At 45.9% G+C, this 14,592-nt stretch overlaps 1 protein-coding gene across 1 annotated transcript in view; it reads right to left on the minus strand.

Moving 5' to 3' along the window:
* Positions 1-379: 379 nt before the first annotated feature.
* Positions 380-14,592, minus strand: part of atp13a1 (ATPase 13A1) — a 22,817-nt gene continuing 8,604 nt past the window's right edge. Inside the window, exons 11-25 of the mRNA XM_060897288.1 lie at positions 14,333-14,453; positions 14,087-14,244; positions 13,784-13,959; positions 13,082-13,192; positions 12,856-12,981; positions 11,980-12,088; positions 11,454-11,647; positions 4,430-4,526; positions 2,819-3,000; positions 2,437-2,551; positions 2,159-2,355; positions 1,938-2,080; positions 1,603-1,714; positions 1,152-1,295; positions 380-959 (exon numbers count right to left, since the gene is read on the minus strand). Coding sequence (XP_060753271.1) covers positions 849-959; positions 1,152-1,295; positions 1,603-1,714; positions 1,938-2,080; positions 2,159-2,355; positions 2,437-2,551; positions 2,819-3,000; positions 4,430-4,526; positions 11,454-11,647; positions 11,980-12,088; positions 12,856-12,981; positions 13,082-13,192; positions 13,784-13,959; positions 14,087-14,244; positions 14,333-14,453 — 2,096 coding nt within the window. The 3' untranslated portion in view covers positions 380-848. The remainder of the gene's footprint in view (positions 960-1,151; positions 1,296-1,602; positions 1,715-1,937; positions 2,081-2,158; positions 2,356-2,436; positions 2,552-2,818; positions 3,001-4,429; positions 4,527-11,453; positions 11,648-11,979; positions 12,089-12,855; positions 12,982-13,081; positions 13,193-13,783; positions 13,960-14,086; positions 14,245-14,332; positions 14,454-14,592) is intronic.

Raw genomic sequence — 14,592 nt, forward strand, 5'->3', positions numbered from 1 at the left:
TGCCAGGTTCTCTGGGTTCTGGTGTAAAAAAAAACAAAACAAAACAAAACAAACAAACAGCATATAACCCATTATTATGGAGTTCATTTCCATTATAAAATGTTAAACAAATTATCATAAAAATACCCTTTATTGTAGCGGTATGTTAACAGTACAGCCGTCAAAATGCACGAGTTATCACAAGTATCTTCTCTTCTATTTCTATAATGGGCCGTGTGTTTAAATTCTATAAGTGTTTCCTCTTTATTTGTTCATTCCTGTCCCAATCGTCCCATAAGACTAGGTTGCGTCTGTAGAAGTGTACAGTATTATGCAGATTTATAGCATTTTCTATATATAAATGACTCCGATTCGATTAGAAAGAAGTGACACAACACAGTTTAAGAGTTTTGGTCTTTTTATAATTTTGACATGTCTTTTTACAAAATCAAAGCAAAAAATTAAACACTCTGCAGTTCTATTAACAGAATGGCCCTGTCAGCTGCGCGACTCACACGCATCCAACACACACACACATGGGCATACATATACATACACACGCACTTGGTCCACACAATACTGTTATCGTCTTGGCCTTTCAGCATCGGGAAGAAGGATGTTAAAACGGATGGAAGGGGTACAAATAACCGGAAAGGATGAAAGCAAAAAGCAAAAAAAAAAAAAAAAAAAACCAGAGAGAAAGAGCAGAAAGACTGAGAACACTTGGGGTGTGTCCAGTATTGCCTGGCGAGTCCATCACCGCTCCTTTATGAGTGTGTGTCACAGGGCCGATTTCACTCCCCCCCTCTGGCTTACAGTCTGAGTTCAGGGGCAGCAGCTGCTTTGGCCTCTGACAGTTAGGGCTCAGTTCAGTTGGGTAACCGCAGGGTCCCTTTACCCAAGAGGAACTGCAGAACTCGGTCCACGAGCAGCGCTGCTACGAAATCCACCACCAGCACCTTGGCTATGACCAGCTTAAACTGTGAAAATAAAGAACACACATCTCTAATTCTACATCTGAGCTTCATAATCGCTTTCTGAACACATGAACAACAAAGACTTACGGTCTCGAGACAAAATAGAAACTTTATTTGAACATATATGTTACAGCCTTTTATTATTTCTACGCTACATGTATGTTGATTAATTGGAATGTAGGTGCAGATCCTCACGTCTGTTGGAATGTCCACGAGAGCGAACTGCTCGTTAAATTCAGGAGACGAGCCGGACAGCAGCCCCACGATGGCGAGCCCAGATAAGGCAATGCTCCAGAGCAAAGGCCGATTCTCAGTCAGAGACTCCATAAACGGATGGCCCTGAGTTTAAACACGGTCACATGTTAGGTAGTTTAGTTCATTTGTAGTAGTGTGTGTGTGTGTGTGTGTGTGTGTGTGTGTGTGTGAGTGTGTGTGTGTGTCGGTTGATTCCACAGATAAGAACTTAACACGTTTCTGTGTTCTGAGATATAATTATCTCTAAGCTCTCGGTGCATGTGTGACTTCTACTAAATGTTCATTCTACATCAAGAAAGGAGTCTCCGCTCTTAGTTCTTTGCACAGGATAGTCATGTTTCTTATCATCACCTTTAATCAGTCTTGGGGGGAAAAAAGAGCTGGATGTTACCTTATAGTTAATAGCAAATGTAGCCATTTGCATGGCCATAGACATGATGTACACAGTGCTGTTGATGAGGCTCGGCTCAAACTCTTTATACAGATCCACAAACTGCTCCTCTCTGTGGGGAAAACAGGAGAGAGACAGACAGAGAGAGAGAGAGATTAGTGACAGATTAGTATCCATTAGTGACACTCTTCCACCACTAGAGGGGGTTTGTGTATCAGTTTTGGCTTCGGGCAGAAGGATCCCAAGGTTCAGATTGTGTGTATCACATTCGGTTCGAGCCGCCTGAAAAGCTTCCTGCAGAAATACGTGTGATGAGATGTGAGCTGTGCAGATACCTGGGAGGGCTTCTGCTCTGCGCTTCTCTGTACAGATAAACCAGACTGCAGAAGTGCACAGCAAACTGGAGCAGCACGGTCAGAACCGTATACAGGTTGAAGATGTTGGGCAGCGGTCGCTCTTTAGACAACGTCTTCAGGGGCTGCGAAGCAGACGCACGTTAAACCGCTGATTCTCAAGAGCTCGCCATAGTGAAGTAGAAAATAAATAAAGTCCTTACCTTTGACCTTGAGATGAAGAGAAAGCAGCCGGCGAGCAGCAGACCCTGAAGAGTCGCCTGGAAGTCACTAAACTTCACGCCCTCCAGGTAGAGCACAGACTGGCTGTAGGCCAGCACCAGAGCGTTCAGAGCCAGGATCTTAAACATCTGCAGCGTGGTCACCAGAGTGCAGCGGCCCTGCTTGATCACGTGACAGACTGAAAGCGGAGACGGACGCGCGTTAAAGGCCGAGCCGCTTTACACAAGAGCCGGGCGGTTTATTTGTCTGTTTTACTCACTGCACTGAATTGAGGAGAGTTTGGAGGTGAACGGAGCGGCGATGGAGGCGTCTCCTAGTTTGACGACTTGAAGCTGTTCCTCCTCCAGCTCACGCAGTACCTGACTTATCCTCTCCTGCAGCACAATTACAGCACAAAACAATCAAACACAAAACCACCACAAAAAGCAACTAAATAATAATAATCATTATCATCATAATAATACATTTTTCAAATGAATTCAGTACAGAAAGTTTTTAAATGTAAAAAGCTCCTGGAGATCTAAGCATTTCCTTCAAACCTTTCTCCACCACAATCCCACCTCTGAGCTGAGACGGTCTCACTTTAATCCTAACGAACGCGCCTACAGACAAGCGTACAGACGTACAGAGGTGTCACAGACCTTCTGAGCGGCGAGCTGCTCCTCCCTCTGAGCCGCTCTGTGTCTGGATCGCGAGTTCACTTTCCCCCCAGAGCTTGAGGGCGGAGGCATCGGCCTGGAATCTCCAGCGGCCGACTCCTTCTCTCGTCCTCGCTTCTTCTTCTCCGGCAGGCGCTCGGGCGCGTTAGCTAACAGAGCAACGCCTATTAACAGACACGATACAGAAGCATGATTCGTGTGGACAGGATAATCAACACTGTGGTGCTGCACTTGGGTTCAATACATACATTCATTCAAAAAAAATTTTTACACTTCTAGTAATAATAATAATAATAATAATAATAATAATAATAATAATAATAAATCATTACACAAATGATCCATAGATAAAATAATACTGCTATATATATATTTTTAATAATATTTAAAATCACAAATTTTAATAATAAATATTCAGTTAATTTAGGGGGGGGGGGGGAATACAGAGTTATTATTATAATTATTATTATTATTATTATTATTATTCTTATTATTAAATCTTTACATTTCAACTGTATCCCTTAGTCAAATTAAGTGTACTGTATTTTTAAATGTAAAAAAAAAACGATAGCAAGATTTACCCAAGTCAATAAAAACATCTCAATGATTTACGCTACAAAGAACTGCAAAATTATTGGCACCCCATTAAAAACAGGCTTAAACAATAATTTTCAAGGTTACATTTTCGCACAAAAACCTTCTAAGAGAATAAATGCTACTTGTGTCATAAATATTGGCCCCCCATGCATTTACCACTTTCTGTTATCTCATTAAGGGGGGCACGGTGGCTTAGTGATTAGCACGTTCACCTCACACCTCCAGGGTCGGGGGTTCGATTCCCGCCTCCGCCTTGTGTGTGTGGAGTTTGCATGTTCTCCCCGTGCCTCGGGGGTTTCCTCCGGGTACTCCGGTTTCCTCCCCCGGTCCAAAGACATGCATGGTAGGTTGATTGGCATCTCTGGAAAATTGTCCCTAGTGTGTGATTGCGTGAGTGAATGAGAGTGTGTGTGTGCCCTGTGATGGGTTGGCACTACGTCCAGGGTGTATCCTGCCTTGATGCCCAATGACGCCTGAGATAGGCACAGGCTCACCGTGACCCGAGGTAGTTTGGATAAGCGGTAGAAGATGAATGAATGAATGAATGTTATCTTATTAGAAAACAAACAACAAAAAATAAAAACACTCCTGTAAATAGACAGCAGAAATATAAATCTCCTGCGTTTAATTTTTTATTTTTTTTTTAAAGACACAAGCTGCTATAAGCGTGTGCAGTGTGCGCCAAACACGCCGAACCATATTGTGTCTAACGCAGCATTGCTAAGGAGTGTTTAGTAAATAAACCGATTAAGATCCCAGCCTTGATTTCCCGACGGCGGTGTTGCGTGCGGAGCAGATCGGCTCTCGTGTGCGAGAACATGTTTCGGCTCAGCAAATCAAATAAGCCCTTGATGAGGCGGGATTTTGGAGCTTTTCCTCTCTTCAGCCAGCCAAACAGGAGCTCAGGAGGGACGATTCCTGAACGGTGACTTCACCAGAGAAATGGATTATGTTTTTATCTTTTTTTATTCGAAGTAAAGTCCGTTCAGATCTTACCTATGTGGGCGTGTTTTAGTGCTCCGACATCATTAGTGCCATCACCGCACATGAGGGTGACGAAGCCCAACCCCTTCAGACTCGTAATGACAAACTCCTGCAGGAAAGAAATGAGAGAATTTGTGTTTCGTTATGTTAGAAAACTGCAGCTTTGATAGAAATAAAACAATCCTTCAACAAAAACAATAATAATTCTAAAGTTACACAGCATTTAGATGTTTGTTCTGCTCTCGATCATCATCATCATCTGCACTCGCATCACAAAGCACAATTCACTTTGACTCTTCACACATACACACCACTAGACACAAGGTGACACTGCAGCTGCGATATCTTTGAATATCTTTACTGATCTTGCTGCAGTTTAAGAAGAAAGAAAGTGACGTGACATACGGCTAAGTACGGTGAGCCATACTCAGAATTTGTTCTCTGCATTTAACACACACACACAGCAGTGAACACACACACACTCACACAGCAGTCAACACACTCACACAGCAGTCAACACACTCACACAGCAGTCAACACACTCACAGCAGTCAACACACTCACACAGCAGTCAACACACTCACACAGCAGTCAACACACACACACAGCAGTGAACGTGAACACACACACAGCAGTGAACGTGAACACACACACAGCAGTGAACGTGAACACACACACAGCAGTGAACGTGAACACACACACAGCAGTGAACGTGAACACACACACAGCAGTGAACGTGAACACACACACAGCAGTGAACGTGAACACACACACAGCAGTGAACGTGAACACACACACACACAGCAGTCAACACACTCACACACACAGCAGTCAACACACACACACAGCAGTCAACACACACACACAGCAGTCAACACACTCACACAGCAGTCAACACACACACAGCAGTCAACACACACACAGCAGTCAACACACACACACTCACACAGCAGTCAACACACACACACAAACACAGCAGTCAACACACACACACAGCAGTCAACACACACACAGCAGTCAACACACTCACACAGCAGTCAACACACTCACACAGCAGTCAACACACTCACACAGCAGTCAACACACTCACACAGCAGTCAACACACTCACACAGCAGTCAACACACTCACACAGCAGTCAACACACTCACACAGCAGTCAACACACTCACACAGCAGTCAACACACTCACACAGCAGTCAACACACTCACACAGCAGTCAACACACTCACACAGCAGCATCAACACACTCACACACATTCCAGCAGTCAACACTCACTCAGCACAACAGCAGTCATCACACTCACACACACAGCAGTCAACACACACACACACTCACACAGCAGTCAACACACACACACACACTCACACAGCAGTCAACACACACACACACACTCACACAGCAGTCAACACACACACACACACTCACACAGCAGTCAACACACACACACACACTCACACAGCAGTCAACACACACACACACACTCACACAGCAGTCAACACACACACACACTCACACAGCAGTCAACACACACACACACTCACACAGCAGTCAACACACACACACACACTCACACAGCAGTCAACACACACACACACTCACACAGCAGTCAACACACACACCACACTCACACAGCAGTCACACACACAACACACACACTCACACAGCAGTCAACACACACACACTCTCACACAGCAGTCAACACACACACACAGCAGTCACACACACTCACAACAGCAAGTGAACACACACACACACAGCAGTGAACACACACACACAGCAGTCGACACACAACCACACCACAGCAGGCACACACACCACACAGCAGTCGAACACACACACACACACTTCACATCACAGCAGTCAACACACACACACACACTCACACAGAGTCAACACACACACACACACACTTCACACAGCATTCAACACAACAACACACACACTCACACAGCAGTCACACATGCACCACACACACTCACACAGCAGTCAACACACACACACAGACACTCACACAGCAGTCAACCCACACACACACACACGCACACACATCCACCACACAAACTCACACAGCAGTCAACAAAACACACTCACACAGCAGTCAACACACACTCACACAGCAGTCAACTCACACACTCACACAGCATCAACACACACACTCACACAGCAGTCAACACACACACTCACCCAGCAGTCAACACACACACTCACACAGCATAAACACACACACTCACACAGAGCAGTCAACACACACACAGCACAACACACACACAGCAGTCAACACTCACACAGCACAACCACTCACACAGCAGTCAACATCACTCACAACAGCAGCAACCACACTCACACAGCAGTCAACACACCACAACACACACACACTCACACAGCATTCAACCATCAACTCACACAGCAAGTCAACACACTCACAAGCAGTCAACACACACACACTCACAGCAGTCAACACAACACACACTCACACAGCAGTCACACACACACACCTCACACAGCAGTCAACACACACACACACACTCACACAGCAGTCAACACAACACACACACACTCACACAGCAGTCAACACACACACACACACTCACACATCAGTCAACACACACACACCTCACACAGCAGTCAACAAACACACTCACACAGCAGTCAACAACACACACACGTCACAACTCACACAGCAGTCAACACACACACTCACACAGCAGTCAACACACACACTCACACAGCAGTCAACACACACACTCACACAGCAGTCAACACACACACTCACACAGCAGTCAACACACACACTCACACAGCAGTCAACACACACACTCACACAGCAGTCAACACACACACTCACACAGCAGTCAACACACACACACTCACACAGCAGTCAACACACACACACTCACACAGCAGTCAACACACACACACTCACACAGCAGTCAACACACACACACAGCAGTCAACACACACACACAGCAGTCAACACACACACACAGCAGTCAACACACTCACACAGCAGTCAACACACTCACACAGCAGTCAACACACTCACACAGCAGTCAACACACTCACACAGCAGTCAACACACTCACACAGCAGTCAACACACTCACACAGCAGTCAACACACTCACACAGCAGTCAACACACACACACACACAGCAGTCAACACACACACACACACACAGCAGTCAACACACACACACACACAGCAGTCAACACACACACACACACAGCAGTCAACACACACACACACACACAGCAGTCAACACACACACACACACAGCAGTCAACACACACACACACACAGCAGTCAACACACACACACACACAGCAGTCAACACACACACAGCAGTCAACACACACACACACACACACACACAGCAGTCAACACACACACACACACACAGCAGTCAACACACACACACACACACAGCAGTCAACACACACACACACACACAGCAGTCAACACACACACACACAGCAGTCAACACACACACACACAGCAGTCAACACACACACACACAGCAGTCAACACACACACACACAGCAGTCAACACACACACACACAGCAGTCAACACACACACACACAGCAGTCAACACACACACACACAGCAGTCAACACACACACACACAGCAGTCAACACACTCACACAGCAGTCAACACACTCACACAGCAGTCAACACACTCACACAGCAGTCAACACACTCACACAGCAGTCAACACACTCACACAGCAGTCAACACACTCACACAGCAGTCAACACACTCACACAGCAGTCAACACACTCACACAGCAGTCAACACACTCACACAGCAGTCAACACACTCACACAGCAGTCAACACACTCACACAGCAGTGAACACACTCACACAGCAGTGAACACACTCACACAGCAGTGAACACACTCACACAGCAGTGAACACACTCACACAGCAGTGAACACACTCACACAGCAGTGAACACACTCACACAGCAGTGAACACACTCACACAGCAGTGAACACACTCACACAGCAGTGAACACACTCACACAGCAGTGAACACACTCACACAGCAGTGAACACACTCACACAGCAGTGGGCAGCCATTTATGCTGCAGCGCCGGGGAGCAGTTGGGGAGGTTCGGTGCCTTGCTCAAGGGCACCTCAGGTGAGCCATACTCAGAATTTGTTCTCTGCATTTAACACACACACAGCAGTGAACACACACACACACACACAGCAGTGAACACACACACACACACAGCAGTGAACACACACACACACACACACACACACACACACACACAGCAGTGAACGTGAACACACACACACAGCAGTCAAAACACACACACACACACACACAGCAGTCAACACACACACACACACACTCACACAGCAGTCAACACACACACACACACTCACACAGCAGTCAACACACACACACTCACACAGCAGTCAACACACACACACACACACTCACACAGCAGTCAACACACACACACACACTCACACAGCAGTCAACACACACACACACACACTCACACAGCAGTCAACACACACACACACACTCACACAGCAGTCAACACACACACACACTCACACAGCAGTCAACACACACACACACACACTCACACAGCAGTCAACACACACACACACACACTCACACAGCAGTCAACACACACACACACACTCACACAGCAGTCAACACACACACACACTCACACAGCAGTCAACACACACACACACTCACACAGCAGTCAACACACACACACACACTCACACAGCAGTCAACACACACACACACACTCACACAGCAGTCAACACACACACACACACACTCACACAGCAGTCAACACACACACACACACTCACACAGCAGTCAACACACACACACACACTCACACAGCAGTCAACACACACACACACACACTCACACAGCAGTCAACACACACACTCACACAGCAGTCAACAAACACACTCACACAGCAGTCAACACACACTCACAGCAGTCAACACACACACTCACACAGCAGTCAACACACACACTCACACAGCAGTCAACACACACACTCACACAGCAGTCAACACACACACTCACACAGCAGTCAACACACACACTCACACAGCAGTCAACACACACACTCACACAGCAGTCAACACACACACAGCAGTCAACACACACACAGCAGTCAACACACACACAGCAGTCAACACACACACAGCAGTCAACACACACACACTCACACAGCAGTCAACACACACACACTCACACAGCAGTCAACACACACACACTCACACAGCAGTCAACACACACACACTCACACAGCAGTCAACACACACACACAAACACAGCAGTCAACACACACACACAGCAGTCAACACACTCACACAGCAGTCAACACACTCACACAGCAGTCAACACACTCACACAGCAGTCAACACACTCACACAGCAGTCAACACACTCACACAGCAGTCAACACACTCACACAGCAGTCAACACACTCACACAGCAGTCAACACACTCACACAGCAGTCAACACACACACACACACAGCAGTCAACACACACACTCACACAGCAGTCAACACACACACACACACTCACACAGCAGTCAACACACACACACACACTCACACAGCAGTCAACACACACACACACTCACACAGCAGTCAACACACACACTCACACAGCAGTCAACAAACACACTCACACAGCAGTCAACACACACACTCACACAGCAGTCAACACACACACTCACACAGCAGTCAACACACACACTCACACAGCAGTCAACACACACACACACACAGCAGTCAACACACACACACACACACAGCAGTCAACACACACACACACACAGCAGTCAACACACACACACACACAGCAGTCAACACACACACACACACAGCAGTCAACACACACACAGCAGTGAACACACACACACTCACACAGCAGTCAACACACTCACACAGCAGTCAACACACACACACACACAGCAGTCAACACACACACACACACAGCAGTCAACACACACACACACAGCAGTCAACACACACACACACAGCAGTCAACACACACACACACAGCAGTCAACACACACACACACAGCAGTCAACACACACACACACAGCAGTCAACACACACACACACAGCAGTCAACACACTCACACACACAGCAGTCAACACACTCACACACACAGCAGTCAACACACTCACACACACAGCAGTCAACACACTCACACACACAGCAGTCAACACACTCACACACACAGCAGTCAACACACACACACACACACAGCAGTCAACACACACACACACAGCAGTCAACACACACACACACAGCAGTCAACACACACACACACAGCAGTGAACACACACAGCAGTGAACACACACACACAGCAGTGAACACACACACACACAGCAGTGAACACACACACACAGCAGTGGGCAGCCATTTATGCTGGAGCGCCGGGGAGCAGTTGGGGAGGTTCGGTGCCTTGCTCAAGGGCACCTCAGTTGTGGCCGGCCCGAGACTCAAACCCACAACCTTAGGGTTAAGAGTCAGACTCTCTAACCATTAGGCCACGACTTCCCCCCAGCAGTAGTTACAAAGTAATGTGTCCTGCTGAGTAGATTTACTATATTTTTGTCATAAACTGTCCCATTTATTCATCCTTCACCACTGAAAAGCAAAAAGAGAATCATTGCTCTGGTGGATCTCTTGTGCTGCAGGATTTGTGGTGCAGTTCCTATGTTTGACCACTAGGGGCAATAATTACTCTATGGAAGCTAAATGGGGCAGCAAACTGAATAAAATCTGAGAAAATCGACAAAACAAACTCCTCAAAAACTGGCAATTAGTAATTAAATACAGTTTATAATGTATGGAGCTGTGAATGAGTACTTTGTTAAACGACTACTGACTTAAAGCCTAGAAAAATGACCGAGATTCTGCTTTAAATCACAGAAGATTTAAACACATTATTGTCTTGGTATCAAACGTTCCTGTAACACAACTACTTGTGTGTCGGAACAAATATGAGGACTTAAAAATGACCTTTTGTTTTGGACTGACGCGAGCGAACACTCGCACGTGAGGCAGCAGGGCGTTGAGCAGGCGAGGGTCATTGGTCAGCCGGTTCAGGCCTTCTCCAGTCACACACAGGTCATATCGGTTAACCAGAGTAGGCACAGAGTGAAGCGAGAGAAGTTGACAAATGCTGCCATCTATAGACTCCCACTGCCAATCACCTGCACGGTAAAACACAGACATGTCAGTGGTAGACTTTTTTTTTGTGTTGCTGTGACATACATGGTGTCCCATACATCTCGTCTTCCAAAATGTTTCATACTTTGTTTATATTATATTTTTGTCAGATCTTTAGAAAAGCCTTTGACAAGAGAATAATGTATAGAAATCATCAGGAAACATGGCCCCCGAGGAATCGTATGGATTAGTTGCTTTACAGACTCGTACCTAATTCGCATAAACGTTGTTAGTTGCAGTCATGCAAAGAAACTGAAAGCGCCACTTGTTAGTGTGAACCTAGGGACCGTATCCCTCAGCTCTCTAGCTTCATTACCGTGTGTAGATGCAGGCTGCAGGATTAACGTGTGCTCCTTCTGGATGAAGTGTAGCTCTCGGGCGACGTGACAGGCGGTCAGAGGGTTGTCCCCTGTGATCATTACAACCTGAGAACATGGACAGTTCAGGACTTACATACAGTACATACTGATTCTGATACGATTACACTGATCTGATTGGATGAGAGGCATCTTAAAGTTTGTCAGATGACGACGAAAACGAAAAAGGAAGTTTACATCGATGTGATCTATCTAGCAACAGCCTATACATGTGATATAAAGAGAGTCTGGATTCTTCGAGGTCTGTTTCCACTACTCGAGCAAAAGTAAACAAGACATTTGGAAACATTGCATCCAACATGTCACTTAATTAATTAGATAAAATTCAGTTTATCCGCACTCAAGAAATATCTCCGAATAACACTGGCTGACGTTAGTCTAGTAGTTATGTATAAATCTGAGTTATTTATTCTATCAGATCAGATATTGAGGTCACAAAGTGGACTCGAAAGCTGTGAACCAGTCGCGTCCTGATATGCAAATAAATGGTGTCATATGTACAACCTGTTAACCAAAGAATTTGCATGCTTGTTAATTTATGGGTGTTTCCAATTTGCATATTCATGAATCTTGAGGTTTATATTAAGGGTAAAGGTGTAAAGGATGTTTCTAAGCCGTTTTGGTAGCTACATGGGGGCATTCACAATTAAAAATAATAAAAAAAAGATGATTAAAATGTATATACATTTTTAATTATATTAAAGCAAGTAAGGTTTACTTTAAAGCAGTGAATCTTAAAACAGAGAACAGAAAATGATTATTATTATTATGTGCAGACAAAAGCATTGTCCTAAGTGTCTGTTTTGGATGCTCACATGATGCGAGGCTTCCTGGATCTCCCTGATAACAGCCTTGCTGTCAGTCTTCAGCGGGCAGGAGACTACCATGAAGCCGGCGAAGCTCAGGTCGCACTCCAGAGCGTCACGATTCATCTCTCGCACCTGCACATAGACACGTCGGGCAAATTCGCGTTCCTTTTTCTCTCTGTTTACAACACAACAACAGGACGCTGCGTTTCACTCGCACGGACACGGATCGTACCTGCTGGTGGCTCAGGTGTCCCATCTCCTTGTAGCCCAGAGCTAGAACTCGAGCTCCTTCACGGGACATCTCTCTGTGCACGTCGTCATAGTTGGCCGGACACTCTGAAAACTGGAGCACAGCGGAGTTAAAGAAGTCCATCACAATATCCGAGGGAGGAATTGCAGCGAAAATGTTGGCAAGGCTAAATAGCTAGCAAGGCTAGCTTGTGTGTTGGCTGTTGAAGTTGTAGCTTTGTTCTGGCCAGGAGTCGGTGCCAAATTCTGGCCCAGAAAAAATGTAACCGGAAGCCAAAAGCAAAGAAATAAGACAGATCTGTTGTGAAGTATTATTGCAAGTCACATATAAGTAACAGAATTATATAAACATTATTGGTCTAAATACACTTTTAAAGATTACAAATTGTTTTTACAAACACACACTTTGTACAATAAGGTTTGTTTGTAAAAGAAAAAAAAACAAAAACAAAACTTAAACAACTTCATGCCTGATATCTGTTCACTAGAAAATAAGCCCCGCCCCCAGCTGAAACGAAGCAGCTCAGGCTCCGCCTCTATCCTGTCCAAAGAGCTTCGATTATGAACTTATTCTCCCTGCAGGAAGCAGAGGTCATGAACGGTTACTAAGCGCTTCTTTAAGAACAGCTCAGATAAATGGTCATGTTTGGTCTAACCGTGTTGAGGCGTAGGATTTGGAGCTCACCATGCTCCTGAGCGTCTCTGGAGCTCCTTTAACAGTGGAGATGTAGCAGAGTTCGGTGGACCCCATTCTCTCGTATGACGCCAGGACGGACATTCTCTTCAGAGCGCTGGCAAAGTGGAACCGCTGGTGGATCTTCAGGCCGGGGGTCTTTATTGCACGAGGAAACACCTTTTCGTCTAGAAAGAGAAAGAGAACAAACTCGAATGCAGAAGGCGGTAATAATGGCTGGCTTTAATGCTAATAAATCACATACGCAGCTAAAAATATGACTGCAGCAGTGAAGCAGTGATATAAACTCCTGACCTTTAGTGAGGCTCCATTCTGCTGCGGTCAGCATGGCCTTCTCCAGCGGATCCCCAACCAGCTGTCCGTCATCGAGGGTCACCAGCGAATGACACGTAGCGACGACTCGGTGAGTCTCGACCGGGATTTCAGACACAGGCATCACCTCTTTCCCTTGTCTACGGCATACGAGAGAAATTAAAAACATTAAACATTTTACTCCCCGACCTCACAGAAGGTACATTTCTACACCACGCTGAGCTCTACCTCAATCCTGCCACACCACGGACCACCAAACTGTCGCTGGTCAGCGTTCCGGTTTTATCGAAACAGCAGATCTCCACTTTTCCTGCGAAAGGGATCCTGAAGGGCTCGGTGCAGAAGACATCTGGAGAAAGAGACGCAACAGAGAAAGTGAAACTGAGCGGATTATAAAAACAGTCATGTGTTAAAGTTTCACGATTTAAAACCTTGAAAGAGGTGCTTCACACCTTCAACAACCTGCATCCTTTTTTCAGAGAGAACAA

Source organism: Tachysurus vachellii, chromosome 21, assembly GCF_030014155.1.
Source record: "Tachysurus vachellii isolate PV-2020 chromosome 21, HZAU_Pvac_v1, whole genome shotgun sequence".
NCBI lineage: Eukaryota > Metazoa > Chordata > Actinopteri > Siluriformes > Bagridae > Tachysurus > Tachysurus vachellii.